Source organism: Muntiacus reevesi, chromosome 4 (assembly GCF_963930625.1).
Source record: "Muntiacus reevesi chromosome 4, mMunRee1.1, whole genome shotgun sequence".
Classification (NCBI taxonomy): Eukaryota; Metazoa; Chordata; class Mammalia; order Artiodactyla; family Cervidae; genus Muntiacus; species Muntiacus reevesi.
In genome coordinates this window covers 78,490,330-78,507,689 of record NC_089252.1, presented here as the reverse complement: position 1 = coordinate 78,507,689, position 17,360 = coordinate 78,490,330, and the positions used below count along the sequence as shown (strand labels likewise).

Genomic DNA, 17,360 nt, shown 5'->3' with positions numbered 1-17,360 from the left:
CCATTTCTGGCAGGGCATGGTTGGTCTGAATTGAATGCTTGGTTTAAGTCGTCTATGTATGATATACGTATATTTTTCATCCTGCCATATTCTCTTGTGGGTCTGAGGCAAATGAAATGACTGTTTTTCCAGCAGGTACCATTCAAGTCATCTAAGAGAAGATGATCAAAATAGCATGTTTCTCTCTCATCCTCTGTTTTTCAATTTTCCTTGCATTTTGCATTTTAGCTTTATGAACACATCCATTCCCATTACCATGTTAATAGCCAGTGTCTCTCCTCTGTTGAGTTGTTTGATTTTACTCATCTGTGGACAGTTCTCTATAAGACAGGGTGAGCATCTCAATTCTGCAGTCACGAAACTCCATGCATGGGTTCCCCGAGTGCATTGGCTGAGCCCCAAACCCACAAGTGCAGACCGCCTCTCCACTCATCACAGTACCAAATAAAGTTTGCTCTGATTTGCTTAATCACTCAGCCGTAAATGAATCCTGATGAGAAGCTGAGTTTCCACCCAGAATCATTCCCCTTCTCCTGCCTAAAAAGAGAACGCTGTGGCCATTTCTTCTCCACAGCAGCCCCAGAACAGTTTGCTGATGGTTTCATCCATCTCTACTGCCTGATATTTTCCAGATTTGGAGCCATTACTGCCTTGAGACTGTAGTCGCCATTACCCAGGGACATTTCTCTAGTTCACTCTCTGCCTCAGTGGAAACATTATGATAAAGCCCAACAATCCAGCCCTTCTTTCTTTCTGTCTCACTATCCTAAGTAAGTGTTAGTCATTCAGTCATGTCCTGCTCTTTGAGACCCCAGGGACTGTAGCCCGCCAGGCTCCTCTGTCCATGTGATTTCCCAGGCCAGAATAGTGGAGTGGGTTGGCATTCCCTTCTCCTGGGGATTTTTCCAATTCAGGGATCAAGCCCGGGTCTCTCGCATCACAGGCAAATTTCTTTACCCCTGAGCCACCAGGGAAGCCCTAAGAGTTCCCTGAAAAGTTTTGGTGAGGATACCCATGCATAAGTTCTGCTTCTGTATTAACTGGCTACAACCAATTTGGAGATACCTAAGAGAATATTTCTCAAAATCTGATCCCCTGGCTACCTGCAGCAATGTCACCTAGACCAGTGATCTCAAAATATGGTCCCCTGACCTGCAGTGTCAGCATCACCTGGGACTTGTTAGAAATGCACATTCACAGGCCTCACCCACACCTGCTGATGAGAAGCTCTGGAGGTGAATGGTACATCATTGGGCTAAGCCTGTTAGTTGCTCAGTTGTGTCTGATTCTTTGTGACCACATAGACTGTAGCCTGCTAGCTTCCTCTGTCCGTGGGATTCTCCAGGCGAGTCATGCTGAAGTGGGTTGCTGTTTCCTTCTCTAGGGGATCTTCCCGACCCAGGGATTGAACCCACATATCCTGCATTATAGACAGTTTCTTTAATATCTGAGCCAACATGATAAAATTCTAGTTAAAAATTCAGATTCCTGCCTCTGATTCACTACTTACTAAATAAGTATTCATAAAGACCTCGACAGCCAGGTAGGTATAGATGGATTAGATAAATAGATGATACACGCACACACACATTTGTTATTGTTCAGTTGCCCAGTCATGTCCAACTCTCTGTGACCCCGTGGACAGCAGCACGCCAGGCCTCCCTGTCCCTCACCATCTCCTGGAGTTTGCCCAAATCCATGTTCATTGCATTGGTGATGCCATCCCAACCATCTCATCCTCTGACACCCTCTTCTCCTTCTGCTGTCAATCTTTCCCAGCATCAGGGACTTTTCCAGTGAGTCGTCCATTCACATCAGATGACCAAAAATACTGGCACTTAAGTGTCAGTACTTCCAGTGAATATTCAAGTTTGATCTCATTTGAAATTGACTGGTTTGATCTCCTTGCTGTCCAAGGGACTTTTGGGCATCTTCTCCAGCACCACAGTTCAAAGGCATTAATTCTTTGGTGGTCTGCCTTCTTTACGATCCAGCTCTCAAAACTATACATAACCATTGAGATGACCATAGTCTTGACAATATGGACCTTTGTTGGCAGAGTAATGTCTCTGTTTTTCAACATATTGTCTAGGTTTGTCATTGCTTTCCCGCCAAGATGCAATCTTCTTCTGATTTCATGGCTGCAGTCACCATCCGCAGTGAGTTTGGAGCCCAAGAAAAGGATATCTGTCACCACTTCCACCTTGTCCCCTTCATTTGCCATGAGGTAATGAGGCTGGATGCCATGATCTTAGTGTTAGCTTTTTTTTTGTTTGTTTTGTTATAAATATTTAGCCTTAAGCCAGCTTTTTCACTCTCCTCCTTCACCCTCATCAAGAGGCTCTTTAATTCCTTTTCATTTTCTGCCGTTAGAGTGATATCATCCACATATCTGAGGTTGTTGATGTTTCTCCTGCCTATCTTGATTCCAGCTTGTGACTCATCCAGCCTGGCATTTCTCATGATGTACTCAGTGTATAGGTTAAATAAACACAGTAACAGCAGACAGCCCTGTTGTATTCCTTTCTCGATCTTGAACCAGTCAGTTGTTCCATACAGGGTTCTGTTGCTCCTTGAACCACATACAAGTTTCTCAGGAGACAAATAAGATTGTCTGATATTCCCATCTCTCCAAGATTTTTCCATAGTCTGTCATGATCCACACAAAGTCTTTAGCATGGTTGGTGAAACGGAGATAGACATTTTTCTGAAATTGTCTTGCTTTCTCTATAATCCAGTGAATGTTGGCAATTTGATCTCTTGTTCCTCTTCCTTTTCTAAACCTAGCTTGAACATCTGGAATTTCTTGGCTCACAAAATGCTGAAGCCTAACATGCAAGATTTTAAGTATGACTTTACTAGCTTGGGAGATGAGTGCAGTTGTCTGATGGTTAGCACATTCTTTGGTACTACCCTTCTTGGGAATTGGAATGAGGATTGACCTTTTCCAGTCCTGCGGCCACTCCTGGGTCTTCCAGATTTGCTTACATGATGAATGCAAAACCTTGATGGCATCCTCCTTTGGGAATCTGAATAGTTCTGCTGGAATTTCATCACATCCACTAACTTTATTAAAAGCGGTGCTTCTTAAGGCCCACTTGATTTTGCACTCCAGAATTTCTAGCTCTGGGTGACTAACCACACTATCATAGTAATCCAGTTCATTAAGATATTTTTTAAACAGTTCTTCTGTATATTCTTTCCATCTCTTCTTGATCTGTTCAGCGTCCACTAGGTCTCTACAATTTTTATCCCTTATTGTGCCCATCTTTGTGTGGAATGCTTTCTTGATGTTTCCAATTTTCCTGAAGAGATCTCTAGTCTTTCCCCTTTTGCTGTTTTCTTCTATTATTAAGCATTGTTCATTGAAGAAGGCTTTTGTGTCTCTTAGAGCTAATTTTTGGAACTCTGCATTTAATTGGAGTTATTTTCCCCTCTCTCCCTTGCTTTTCACTTCTCTTTGTTCTTCCCCTATTTGTAAAGCCTCCTCAGATATCCACTCTGCCTTCTTGCTTTGCTTTTTCTTTGGGATGGTTTTATTCACCTCCTCCTGTACAATATTATGGACCTCTGTGCATAGTTCTTCAGGCAAACTGTTAACTAGATCTAATCCCTTGAACCTATTCATTACCTCTGCTGCAAATTCATACGGGATTTTCTTTAAGTCATACCAGGCTGGCCTATTGTTTTCCCTGGTTTTCTTTGGTTTAAGCCTGAATGTTGCTATGAGAAGCTGATAATGTGAGCCATAGTCACCTTCAGGTCTTGTTTTTGCTGATTGTATACAGCTTCTGCATCTTTGGCTGCCAAGAATATAATCAATTTGATTTTGGTATTGATCGTTTGGTAATGTCCATGTATAAAATCGTCTCTTGTGTTGTTGAAAAACAGTGTTTGCTATCACCAGTGCATTCTTTGGCAGAATTCAGTTAACCTTTGCCCTGCTTCATTTTGTTCTCAAAGGCCAAACTTGCCCGTTACTCCAGGTATATCTTGACTTCCTGCTTTTGCATTCCAATCCCTGATGATGAACAGAACATCTATTTTAGGTGTTAGTTCTAGGAGGTCTTCTAGGTCTTGATAGAACTGAGCACATTCAGCTACTTCGGCCTCGGTGGTAGGGGCATAGACTTGGGTTACTCTGATGTTGAATGGCTTGATGTTGAATGGAAATAAACCAACACCATTCTGTTCTTTTTGAGGTTGGACTCCAGTACTGCATTTTAGACTCTTGTTGATTATGAGGGCTACTTTGTTTCTCCTATGGTATTCTTGCCCGAAGTCATAGATATAATCTGCATCTGAGTTAAATTTGACCATTCCCGCCCATTTTAGTTTCCTGATTCCTAGGATGTTGATGTTTATTCTTAACATCTCCTGCTTGACCTTGTCCAATTTTCCTTGATTCATGGACCTAACATTCCAGTTCTATACACTGCTGTTCTTTGCAGCGTCAGACTTTTCTTTTATCACCAGACACATCCATGACTGAGGGTTGTATCCACTTTGGCCCAGCTGCTTCATTCATTCTGGGGCTATTGGTAATTCTCCTCTGCTCTTTCCCAGTAGCATAGTGAACACCTTCAGACCTGGGGGACTCATTGTTTGGTGTCATATCTCTTTGGCCTTTTATACAGTCCATGAGGTTCTCACGGCAAGTATGCTAGGGTGGTTTGCCATTCCCTCATCCAGTGGATCACGTTTTGTCAGAACTCTCTGCTATGACCTGTCCATCTCGGGTGACTCTGCACGGCCTGATGCATAGTTTCGTTGAATTACACAAGCCCCTTTGCCACAGCAAGGCAGTGATCCATGAAGGGGACACACACACACACACACACACACACACACACGCATATATACACACACATATATAAATATATACATGTACATTTAAGTTTTATTTTGAAATAAGTTTAGATTTATAGAAGAGTTATAAAGAAAATTCCCACAGACCCATCTCACTAATGTTAATACTTTAAATAACTACTTTATCACAATTGAGAAATCAACAATGCAAAAATACTCTTAACTACAGACATTATTTAAATTTCACGAGCTTTTGCATGAATGTCTTTTTTCTGTCCAGGGATCCAATCCAGTTTTCAATGTCTAAGTCTTTTATTTCATGACCTTGACAATTTTGAAAAGTGCAAGTCAGGAACTTTGAAAAGTAGAATGTCCCTCAATTTGGATTTTTCTGACATTTTCTCATGGGTAGATGAAAGTTATGGGTTTGGGGGAAGGATGAAATTCAAATGGGGGTGCCCTTATCACATCCTCTCAGGGGGTACGTTAACAACGTGACTTAGCACTAGTGATGTTAACTTAGTGGTCCAGTGAAAGTGGGTTTCTCCACTATCCAGTTATGCTTTCTCCTTTGCCATATTCTTAAGAAGTGAGGCACAAACTCAGACTACATTTAAGGGCAAAACCATTAATCTCTACCTTTTCAAAGGAAGAGTATCAAAGAAGTTGTAGGCATATGTTTAAACCACCTGAATGACTAGTGAAGATCTGGAGCAGGATTCTTTTAAGCTGTATAAATGTTCAGTGTCTTCTTATAGTTTCCTATACTTATTTTAGCACTCATCGGTGGACCTTGCATGCAGCAGTTTTTCCTCTAAATGTTCTAACAGTGATATTCCATCCTCCTTGTGCCATCAACATTTGTTAGTTTGGATTTTTCTGTGAAGAAGATTCATCCCATCTTTCCGATTTATTGATTTGATTTGGTCATTTTTAATAGTATGGATTCCTGAGCATGTATTGTAGTTTTTGGATAGTCATTCATTACCATCATTATTTATTTTGTTGCTAATGTTATTCTAGCTTTGTTCACTGGGATTTCTCTTAAGTTGGCTCCTATGTCCTTTTGACCTCTCCCCCTTTACTTTTTTTTTTTTTTCTCTTTTGTGAACTTCTTGTTGCCTGACACTGTCTTATATGTGCTTTTCCCCAACTTGAGGATCACCCATTTCTCCAAAAGACCTTTAGTTGAAAGATGGTATTTCAAAACCAGTATCACTAGATGTGTTTGTTGCTGTGGAATGTCTTTATTTCTAGACACTCTCAGTGGATCGCGGTAGGATATATGTGTATACTCACCCATGTGTACATGCATTTATATATAAAATGACCCACTCATGGAAGGATTTCTTTATAAACCAGGCCGCTGCTGCTTCTAAGTCACTTCAGTTGTGTCCAATGAGTTTACACTCTATCTGAATCTTCCTCACACCACATGGTCCATTCTTGCCACACTCTTGTTTATATATAAACTCTTTATCTCTCTGACAAACCTGCCTCCCCTTACCTACAATTCATCATTTCCTGTTGTGTTCAGCTTGAGTACAGAAAGCTGTTCCAGTATTGCTAACTCCTGTGGAAATTTTACAAATCCAAGCACCATTTTAGGTGCAGTTCTTCTTGTCGTGATCCTTCGCTGCTGGTTGTACACTATTGTAAAAAGTTACCTAAGCCAACTTCTCTTCTGCTCATCCCCTTCAGTGAAATGCTCTGGTACATTCTTCATGCCATTCACCTCACTTGTCACAGTCTGCATCTCCTAATATCGTGGTTGATTTTGCACGCAGTAAAGTCCAGTTATTGTGACACGTTGTTCTTAAGGTTTTCACAAGTAGATAGAGCTGCATTTCTACATCACACACCATGGAGAATGCATCCACTGCCCCAGCTGCCCTTCTGCAGTCCCTTGTGGTCACCCCCTCCTCTCTCTCCTAAATCTTGACATCCAATCTGTTTCCCAACCCTATGGTTTTGCTTTCTTCCCCCTGGAATGTCGTATGAGTAGAATTATATAATAGGTACTCTTTTTGGTGTGACCGTTTCACTTAGCAAAATGCATTTTTGAATCATTCATGTTCTTCTGAGAGTCAGTAGTTCCCCTTTGTTGCCTAAAAATATCCTATCACCTGCATGGACTATGGTTCCTTTATCCATTCACCTGTTAACAGATGCCTTACTTGTTTTCAGTTTTAGTGATTAGGAATGAAGTTTCTACAAACATTTTGAGCACATTTGTGTGAACATAACTTTTCAGTTCACTTGGGAAAACATCTAGCATTGGAACCACTGCTTTATATGTTAACTCTATATTTAACATTTAATGCCAACCTGTTTTCCACACTGTTTGTACCATTGTGTGTTTCTACCAGTAATGAATGAGCATTTCTGTTGCTCTGCATCTTCTCCAGAATTTGAAATTTTCATTATTTTTAAAAGATATTTTAGTAGTTATGTAGTAATATACCATTGTGGTCTTTTCCGCCTTTTGGGAGGTGAGTTATTTAGCTCTTCTTTGTCTTATTTATTAAAGTGGAAGCTTGGGTTACTGATTCTGGGTGTTTCTTCTTTCCTAACTTACGTATTTAATTCTATCTATTTTCCTGTAAACATCAGTTTAGCTATAATCTATACATTTTGAAATGTCACAGTTTAGTTTTCATTTAGAGATATTTTTAAATTTCTTGATACTTCTTTGACCCATGGGTTATTTAAATGTATGCTGTTTAATTTCCAAGTGTTTGGAGATTTTCCTGTTATCTCTCTGTTATTCATTTCTAGTTTGATTCTCTTATGGTGTGAGGTCATAAGGTTCTTTTAAATTTGAGGGTATTTTTCTCTTTTATGACCCAGAAGATAGCCTAGCTTAATGAATGTTCCATTTTCACTTGAAAATAATGTGTACTCTTCTGTTGTCCTGGGGATTATTCTGTAAATGTCAGTTAGGTCAAGTTGGCTGACAGTGTTGGTGTACTTTATAGAAGGACCGTTGGTGATTTCAAGCACTGAAGGTTGAGAGCCACTTACAGAGAGCTGACACTGATTAAGTATAATGCATTAAAATGTAATGGAGGTTCACTTCTGGATTAGAGTTTATATTTTTCTATATTTGTGGAAACCTGGTAGCATCCACACAGTTGTCTGTGCTTTGGATATAAGCTCGCTGATTATGGGTATCTCCAGGTTACAAAGAGAACAAAGCTTTCCTCTTGTCTCTGCCCCTAGGCCTTCTGCCCATTGGGTGACCTTTGGGGCTTGACCTCCAGATATCCTCTCTACCCCTTTGCCTATACCAGCCTTTCTTAAAGTGTGTTTTATGAAGCACCACATCGGGGAGTAACTACTAAGCAAGAGCTGGGGTAGTGAGGAGGATATCAGTTGCTTCATAAATGGCTGCTTATCATAAGCCAATTAATAGCATGACAGCCTTGAGAAGTCTGCAGTAAATACATCTATTTATTTATTTAATCCCCTTCTCTTCTAACATGAAATGGGCAATGCTAGCCGCCTTTAAGGTTTTTAAGATCAGGTAACATACATAAAGCACATATTTCTGGCTGAGTATATAGCATGTAGTCAAAAAAAATTCATTACTGTGATTTATAATAGTTGATCTTATTCTTATTATTGTTTTACTTTTTTGATTTATTCCATTGGCTGTGAGCTTGGAAAGTTGAGATGGATGTGAAGGAGGAAAATTATGAGACTGCAAACACCAGAAAAGTAATAGAAACTGACATGAGTTTTATCTCTTTGAGTACTTTTCTTTTTTTTAATTGTAGCTGACTGTGGTTTTCTTGTAGCATATTGCATTCATTTTAAATGCCTCCCATCCAGTTTGTCTCCCTAAACCTACCTCCCCAGAATCACTATCATTGGTATTCCTGGGCATCCCTGGCTGTTTCCAAGTGCATTGAGGCTTTGCCATACCATGGAAGGAATGCCAAGTATGAATGACACATCAGGACTTGGCTTACTAGCCTAAGCCTTCCTCATTCAGCAAGATCAACAAGGAAGAGCTGTGTACTCAGAATTCATAATTCCTTCCTCCCTGTCTACTTTCCCTGGTTCGTTTGGTATCTCTGCGGGAACTTAATTGACATTCTGCTTTCTTTTCTTGAACAGGTGGGCTCTGCATTGCCCAGTCTGTGAGAATCCCCCAGGAACGCAAAGACAGGACCATTGACTTTGACAAAATTATCAAGCAGCTCCTGGACACCCCCAATTCCAGGGCCGTCGTCCTTTTTGCCAACGATGAGGATATCAAGTAAGGCTGCCTGGTGAAATTCAGTAACATGCATGCTGTAGTTGAGGGGACAGAAAGATCAGAGTGCTGGCACAGAAAGAGAAAAGACAGCATGGAATCACATTGATAATTACGTGGTGCCAAGGTCCGTTCGCACTGTCTACCCTGACAGAGGCAATTAGAGTGAACCGTGGAAGCAGCAGCATGTTGCTGTCGTGTGTTTCCCCCCATATTTGCTAAAGAAATGTTTTCAATTACTTGTAAAAGGAGAAAACCACTGGTTCTTTTACTAAAAAATATATACACATGTAACAGACTTTTACCTAAAGAATAGTGCTAATGTAAAAGAAAAATGCCTTATATTTCTGGAAGTATTGATTCTGCTTTGGACTTTTGTATTTTCAAAACCAAGTTGGTCATGTGTCTGCATTCTCCAGTCCACTTTTTCTTCTGTCTCTTTACCTTGATGCTCTTTAACGTCAAAAATCTGAGTACAACTCTGACTTCCCCTTTTAGCTCATTACTTGCATTCTTCGCCAAGCCATGGGGTGCTAACCTTCGAAATTGTTTATAGAATACAAATGTGCCCTGTGTTGTTTCCTGACCACTGCCACCTTGATCCAGAATCCTTACCATTTTTTTTAGAACAAACAATAATTACAGTAAAAACAGTAAAAATCAAAAAGTGTTGAAAAATCTAGAAATGAAAAAAGTTGGATTCATCCTGTCCTCTAGCTAACAGGTTCTCCTTTCCAGATGCTAGTAATAACTGTGTATTTTGTAATTTTTGTATTTTGTAATGCAACTGTGTATTTTGTTATATTTATGTATTTTTGTAGAGACAGTGTGTACATGTTCACACAAATGGTAGAACACTGTGTATTATCTTGTCCTACCCCCGATCTCACCTGGGCTTACTCTTTCATCATGGAGGTCTCCGAACATGCGTACTTTTCAGTAGCCACACAGAATTTCATTTTATGTATTTGCTATAATTTAGCTAACCTCTCTCTTACAGGTTGATATTTGGTTACAGATTTGTGCAATTATAAATTACCTTGTGGTGAACTTTGTTTTCCATAAATCTGTGTGTGCCACTATGTGACATTAATGTACACATCCTTTACAATGTATAGATACATTAACATAATGCAAATAATAATACATAAATATATTACTTTTTATATTAGTAACTATTTGAAACATAAATTCCTGAAAAAGGAGTTTCTGGGACAAAGATGTGTGCTTTCCTAAATGTGAACATCATCTTTGAAAGAGGTGGTGCCACTTTACACCTCTGCAGATGCAAAAGATCTGTTTGGGTTTTTTAACTTTCTGTCTTATAGTTTGAATAATAAATCATTTAGTTTGAAAGTGAGCATCTTATATTAAGGACATGGTTGAGGGGTCCAGGCCATTACCACCCCCCCCACCAGCAGCCGGCCAGTCCTGTGTCTCCCATCCTTGTGTGTCCCCCTTTGCTGCCCCCGAGTCCACCCATCTTCCCAGCCCTGAGCTCTGACCGTGGGTGGCAGGACTGTTAAATGAGCAGAGCATTGAACCTCAAGTCAAGATACCTGAGAGTTTGTCTTTTTTTTTTTTTTTTTTGCCATGACCACTGTCTCACCTTGGGCAAGCCCCACCCCACACCCTCCTCAGCTCTTTGAGGTCTCAGTTTTCGCCTCAGTAAATCCATTCACACTCTTTCTGTGATAATCTGGACTTCTACTTTTCTAGCCTTATTTCATTCCATGCCCCCTCATGGTTTGTGTGAAGTAGGTGAGGGGGCCCTTGTGTTTCTTCCTTGCCAGGCCTTTGCTCATTCTCTTCCAGCTTGCTGGAATGCTTCCCTTCCCCACTTCATCATTCCAGCGCTGTCAGTAGTGTTGCTTCTGAAAGATGTCTCCAAACAATGATGTAGCTTTGGAAAATTTGTCATAACAGCTTGGTTTCACAGTTAATGTCACTGAGGGCATTTTGTTCTCTTTGATCATGTAATTGGAGTCTGTATTCCCCACGAGTCTGCACGCATCATTAAGATGGAGGTGATGCCCCTTCTGACTCCCTTTCACATTCTTAGCCCCTAGCACATCGCGCAGTTAGTGGTGGATGCTCAATAAACATCACTGAATGAATGTGTGAAATGCCCAGTGTAGTGTCCACTATTTAGTAATTTTAAGTACAAGCCTCTCTCTCTGAACTTCATGATGCTTTAAAATATGGTCCTATTTTTGCATGTAGACCCACCTTCATGCACCCAGTTCTCCACCTAAAACGCATGACTCTGATATGTCAGTGGACCCCAAAATCTCCTCCATCACAATCTTGGCTCATGATGTTTCTTCTTTCCTTCTCTACCTGTTGAAATTCTGGCTGTTTTTCAGACATGCCCTTTTCCATGAAGCTATTTCTGTCACCCCTTAAATGTGTCATTTCTCTCCTTACAAAATACTGATTCTGCTGTGTTAGGGCATTTTCTTCCACACTTTGTGATTTAGTTATTCAAGGCACTTTGTTTTCGGAGAAGACAATGGCACCCACTCCAGTACTCTTGCCTGGAAAATCCCATGGATGGAGGGGCCTGGTGGGCTGCAGTCCATGGGGTTGCTAAGAGTCGGAAATGACTGAGTGACTTCACTTTCGCTTTTCACTTTCATGCATTGGAGAAGGAAATGGCAACCCACTCCAGTGTTCTTGCCTGGAGAATCCCAGGGACAGGGGAGCCTGGTGGGCTGCCGTCTCTGGGGTCGCACAGAGTCGGACACGACTGAAGCGACTTAGCAGCAGCAGCACTGTTTTCATGATATAACTTTCTTTTTTTTTTGCTCCAGATTTGTCAACTCATTCTTCTCTTAATCATCTCATATATGATTTTCATACATGTTTCGTACATTTTGAAATACATCATATGATGATAAAGGTGGCCCCATGTTTATTTTCATGTACATGGCACTTAAAAGATTTGTTACTAATAGCTATGATGCCTAATTGGTTGTAATATCCTTGATTTGCAGATAGTGTGAGGTTTTAATTGGCAATGTTAAAAGGTATATAATCAGCTCAATAGCTATGCTCATCATTTTTTGCATGGGGATTTGTGTTTTGGAACCATTGTGTACTATGAGTCATACAAGCGATAGCAGTAATAGTTCTTGGCTACAGTAATAAAAATCAAGTGCATATATAAGTTTCTTCCAAAACATGAGCTTAAACCCACTGATGTCTGATAACCCACAATGTTATGTTATTTCTTTTCTCAGAAGATTTACACTGTAGATGGGAAATTTTGAGATTTCTTAGAACATTAACTTCAAATACTTTACTGGAGAATACCAGTGAAAAGACGTTAATATCTAGATTTTGAAGCTAAGATCAGTGCTCAATCAGTCATAGGTATTGATAATTTGAATGTTAGACAAGAGTGTATTCTGTTCATGAGATACTTTTTTTCTGATTATGAAAGTAATATTACATGGCTATTTTAATCCATTGGAAAATAATGGAAATATTTTTGTTGTTGCATTTTAATAAAAGGAATTCTTACCTTTACTTTGCCCCCGATTATATAAAAAATTGAAAGGTTAGAGAGAACACTCACAAACCATGATTTTAAGTAATCCCCTATAAAAGTTAGTATCTTAACACTCAGAGATAACCACTAATAAAATTCTTGTTTAACATTTGCAGTCATTTTATTCTAATCATTTTTCCCAGTAGAATCAGATTCACACCGAGTTTGAATTCTATTTTTTGCAATTCACATCTCACTTTCAATGATATAACATGTTTAAACAGTTTAATCTTATTTCTCTTAATAAATTAACCCACACTTTTATGTAAGCATATTAAGGTGAATATTTATTTTTTTGTTTTTATATCAGTTTGTCTTTCTTATGCTGTTTCAGTTGGATTCTCCCCATCCTTTTCATACTTCATCAGCAGGTTCTCAATGAAAATTGTCATTAACTATGAATTACATATTATCCATATTTTTCTGTGCTCTCATACAACCCTATACTTTTAACTATGCATCTATTCATATATGCAGGCCAGTTTTTATTATTGTAAGAAATAAATAATCATTTGCATTTTTTTTACTTGGCTTTTTTTTTTTCCTTAACAGTACCTTGCAGAAATCAGACTGTGTGTTTTTCATTGGTCTCTAATGCATCCTTTAGATGCACTATCATTTCTTTAACCACTTCCCTACTGCTCTGCACTTAGGTTGTCTCCAGTAATGAACATACGATTTTGACAGCATCAATGATCATACCCTTTGGTTAGATTAGTAGAGATGGTATATCTAACTGAAGAGTGTAAATGATTGCGTGAAAATAATAAATGCACATAATTTAAGAGGAACAAAAATATAATTAAAATACTTTTTTTGCAAAGCCCTACTATCCTTTTCCATCCCATCCCACTCTCTGGTTCTGTTCTTCTTGAGCAGTTATTTTGATTCTTGAAAATAATTCTTTAGGTCTTCTCGAAATGTGCCTGTATTGCTATTTTGAAATCATTAATTTAAAATATTGTCTATTAATTCCTCTTAAGTTATATAGAACTTGTCTCATACCTCCTTTATTTTCCCAGAATTATACTATCAGATTTCCATTTAGTAAAAACCAGAGTTGACATTATGATCATGTAAATATTATGTACTACAGCAGTAAGTATTTTTTCCATGATATGATTTTAGGGGTAGATTTTTTGTTCATCAAATTAATATGACATATTTTTAACTTGCATAGTTATCTTTAGTATTTTATTATTAATGTCTCGGTCTATCACTTTTCTCATATGCTTATATATATATATAAAATAATCTCTGAGTTCCATTGCTTTTCTGTATACTTCCCTCCCACTCCATCTTTCTGTTTTAAGCTAGGCTGGTCTTTATTATTTTAACTTTTTTGTTTTCTTTCTCTCTCCATTTCGTTTATTTTTATTCATCATTTAGTTTCTTGTTTCTTTTTTTCTTTTGCTAGAATGTACCCTCTAGTAATTTTCTAGTAAAGGATAAATTAAAGAAAAACATTTTTTATAGTCATGACTAAAAATATTCTTCACTTAATTACTAGTTGGAAATGTAAGGTGTGGTCACATATTTATATTTAACTACATCATCCCAGGCAAATAAATAATTTATAGCAGCTATCTATGGTGACTAATAAGTTACAGAACTCATAACTTACAAGGAATTTGTGATTCTGAGTTTGGATAGAAAAATCTTTAATATTCCCTGAATATCTATCCATCCATCGATCCATCCATCTCTCCCTCTCTCCATCCATCCCTCCTTCTCTCCATCCATACCCATCTATCTAGATGCCAGTTCTATTTGTGTAGAGATTCTATATGTGTTAAATATTAGAATTCTAGATTACAAATATTCTTTTTCCTCAAAATTTGGAAGACATTACTCTGTCATCCTTTTTTTTTTTTTTTCTCTCTCTCTCTCTGGAGAGGTTGGTAATATTCTGCTTCTTATTACTTTCCAAGAGTCCCAATTTTCCCTTGAAAGCTTTCTTCTCACTTTTCCCAGAAATTTTAATTCTGTGACATGTTTGGTTTTTCCCTGTTAAGTTGCTGGATGTGTGTGCGTGTTAGTCACTTAGTCGTGTCCAGCTCTTTGAAACTCCATGGACTGTAGCCCGCCAGGCTCCTCTGTCCATGGGATCCTCCAGGCAGGAATACAGGAGTGAGTCCCTTTAATTTGGAAAGTCATACTTTCAATTTCTTGGATTTTTTTCATTAAAAATTATTTGTAAAATTATTTTAATTTCTCTTTACTTTTGTTCTTGAAATACTGCTAGTTGGTTGTAAGTCTTTCTGTGTTTCTTTCTTTAAGATACTCATCTTTTCTTGTATATGCTATACCTTTTTGTTATTGTTTTGCTTTCTGAAAATATTTCTTTGCTTTATACTTTATCTCTTCTAACATAATTTTAATTTCATACTTTTAATAACTAAGATCTCTTTTTTATTATTGTTTCTTTCTTATTCTTGATAATCATTCTTGTTCTTGATAATAGAGATCTTGATTCTCATTTAGCTACATTTTTTTTGGAGGGGTATATTTTCTTCTCCATTCCTCACACCAGTTTCCTTTTTCTTATTTATTTGGTTTCTGTTTTAAATTGTGGATTTTCCACAATGATGGGTCATTTTTGGCAGTTCCCATTTGAGTAAGACACAAGAACATTCTACAAACATGGGCAAAACTTGTCAACTGATCGTCCTCTCAGTGGACTGGTCAGGCATCTAGGCATCCATTCTCTTAGAAAATGTCTCTATGTCAGAATCTAGAACCTTTTACTTAGGGTAGTTCAGATTTTTCCAGAAAAGCTGTTTTCTGCCTGGGGCAACACACTCCTGATTTCTAGAATTCTGTAAGCAGAGGTAAAATTTTTCTTCATTTTTTCAATTTCTTTTTTTTTTTTTTAATTCCTCCTTTTTTTTCTTGCCCTTGCTATTTATATACTATTTTAATTTATAAAGATGGATTGTACATTTTCAAGCTTAATATGAAACTCTGCTTATTTTAATAAGTACTTTAACATGCTTCATATAGATTGATACATTGCTTTCCAGAAATGATATGTACCACCAGCAGTGAATGAGAGTGCTCACGTCTCTGGCCTCATGTCAAAACTCACAACACAAAATAAAACCAAACAAACATTTTGGCCAAAATAAGAAGTGAATTTAGCATATTGTTCTCATTCACATTTTCCTCCTTTTTAATGTATTTGAATAAGCAGCTTATTAATTATTTATATTTCTCCTTTTATCTTTTGACTTTGAATACTCTGCCTATTTTCCTCAAGCTGCCTTGAATTTTCTTATTGGCTTACAATATCTCTTTATATATTAAGAATGTAAATCCTTTGGCTTACTACCAGTTACTTGCTTTCTGAGAAATAGTAGCTTGTGTTCCTTCTGCTTGATTCCAAATATGTGTATGTACGATAGCTGCTCTTTATCATTAACGTATCTTTTTAATGTTCCTCTCCACAGGCAGATCCTTGCAGCAGCCAAAAGAGCTGATCAAGTAGGCCACTTTCTCTGGGTGGGATCAGACAGCTGGGGATCCAAAATCAACCCACTGCACCAGCATGAAGATATTGCAGAAGGAGCCATCACCATTCAGCCCAAACGAGCAACTGTGGAAGGTATGAGTGTTGTCAGTAGTATGATTTGCTGAGAGAGTGGTTGGTGCTATGTAGGGTGGCTGGGGCATGAGTCTCTTTGAGGATTGGATGTTTTTACATAATTTATGCAGGATCTGTTCAAACTTCCAGCCGTGAAATACAAATGAAGACCTATATCTGGTCTGTTATTTTAGTTGATAGTCTTCTCTTGAAAAGATCATGTTATTCTCATAATAATATCACCATTAGCATATATCTTTGTTTTATTATGCTGCAAGAGCTTTCTGTGAGATCATTATCTTTAATAAGAGGTGAAAGAATAACACAGTTCAAGCATGCGTAAGTGAGCTGCATTTTCTGAGAGAATATTTCCCCTTTGTAATTTGTCATTGCTTCCATAGCAGGATAACTTTTTTTTTTTTTTCAATTTATGTGTTTACTTATTTGATTGTGCCAGATCTTAGTTGCAGCATGCAGCATCTCTTACTTGGGGCGCGTAGGATATTAAGTTGTAGCTTGTGAACTCTCAGCTGTGGCCTGTGGGATCTAGTTCCCTGACCAGGGATCAAGCCTGGGCCCCCTGCATAGGAGGCATGGAGCCTTAGTCACTGGATTCTTTCCCTCGTTACCTCTTGGGGTCTCCTCCAGTTCCCAGGATCATATAGCATATCACCTGTCCCAGGCATCACCATCATTTTGCCTTCCTGGGTCTCTTTTGTCCTTGCGTCTTTTCTGTAGTTTCCTGCCCCTTTTCTTTCCCTTTGCCTTCCTTGTAGCTGCAAGGATTCTTTGAGAGGTAGAAGGAGGAGAGGGCATTTATTGGCCTCTTTCTGATGTAACAAAAGTTGCTGATTACAATTTATGTTCTCCTTTAATTTGAAAAGATAAGTTACTTCTGAAAGAAGACACTGTAAAGAAAAGGAACTCCTCTACTGGTATTGGGCTTTGTCTTCCTTTTCTGATGGGCCAGGTCTCCAAAGATTTCATAAAACATGTTTTGCATGTTAAAAGAATCTATCCACTCCCTCAAAAAAAGATCAAATATTTGTCTTTCTTTCTATTCTGTCTCTACTGCAATCTAATTAATTAATTCTCCCTAGAAGGCTGCATGGTCTGTGTGGGATTTTTAAACAAGCCAGGTTGTGCTTTTGTCA

General features: G+C 38.4%; 1 protein-coding gene across 1 annotated transcript in view; it reads left to right on the top strand.

The window, feature by feature from the left end:
• Positions 1-17,360, top strand: part of GRM7 (glutamate metabotropic receptor 7) — an 812,551-nt gene that overhangs the window by 422,781 nt on the left and 372,410 nt on the right. The window contains exons 3-4 of the mRNA XM_065935278.1: positions 8,932-9,073; positions 16,073-16,227. Coding sequence (XP_065791350.1) covers positions 8,932-9,073; positions 16,073-16,227 — 297 coding nt within the window. The remainder of the gene's footprint in view (positions 1-8,931; positions 9,074-16,072; positions 16,228-17,360) is intronic.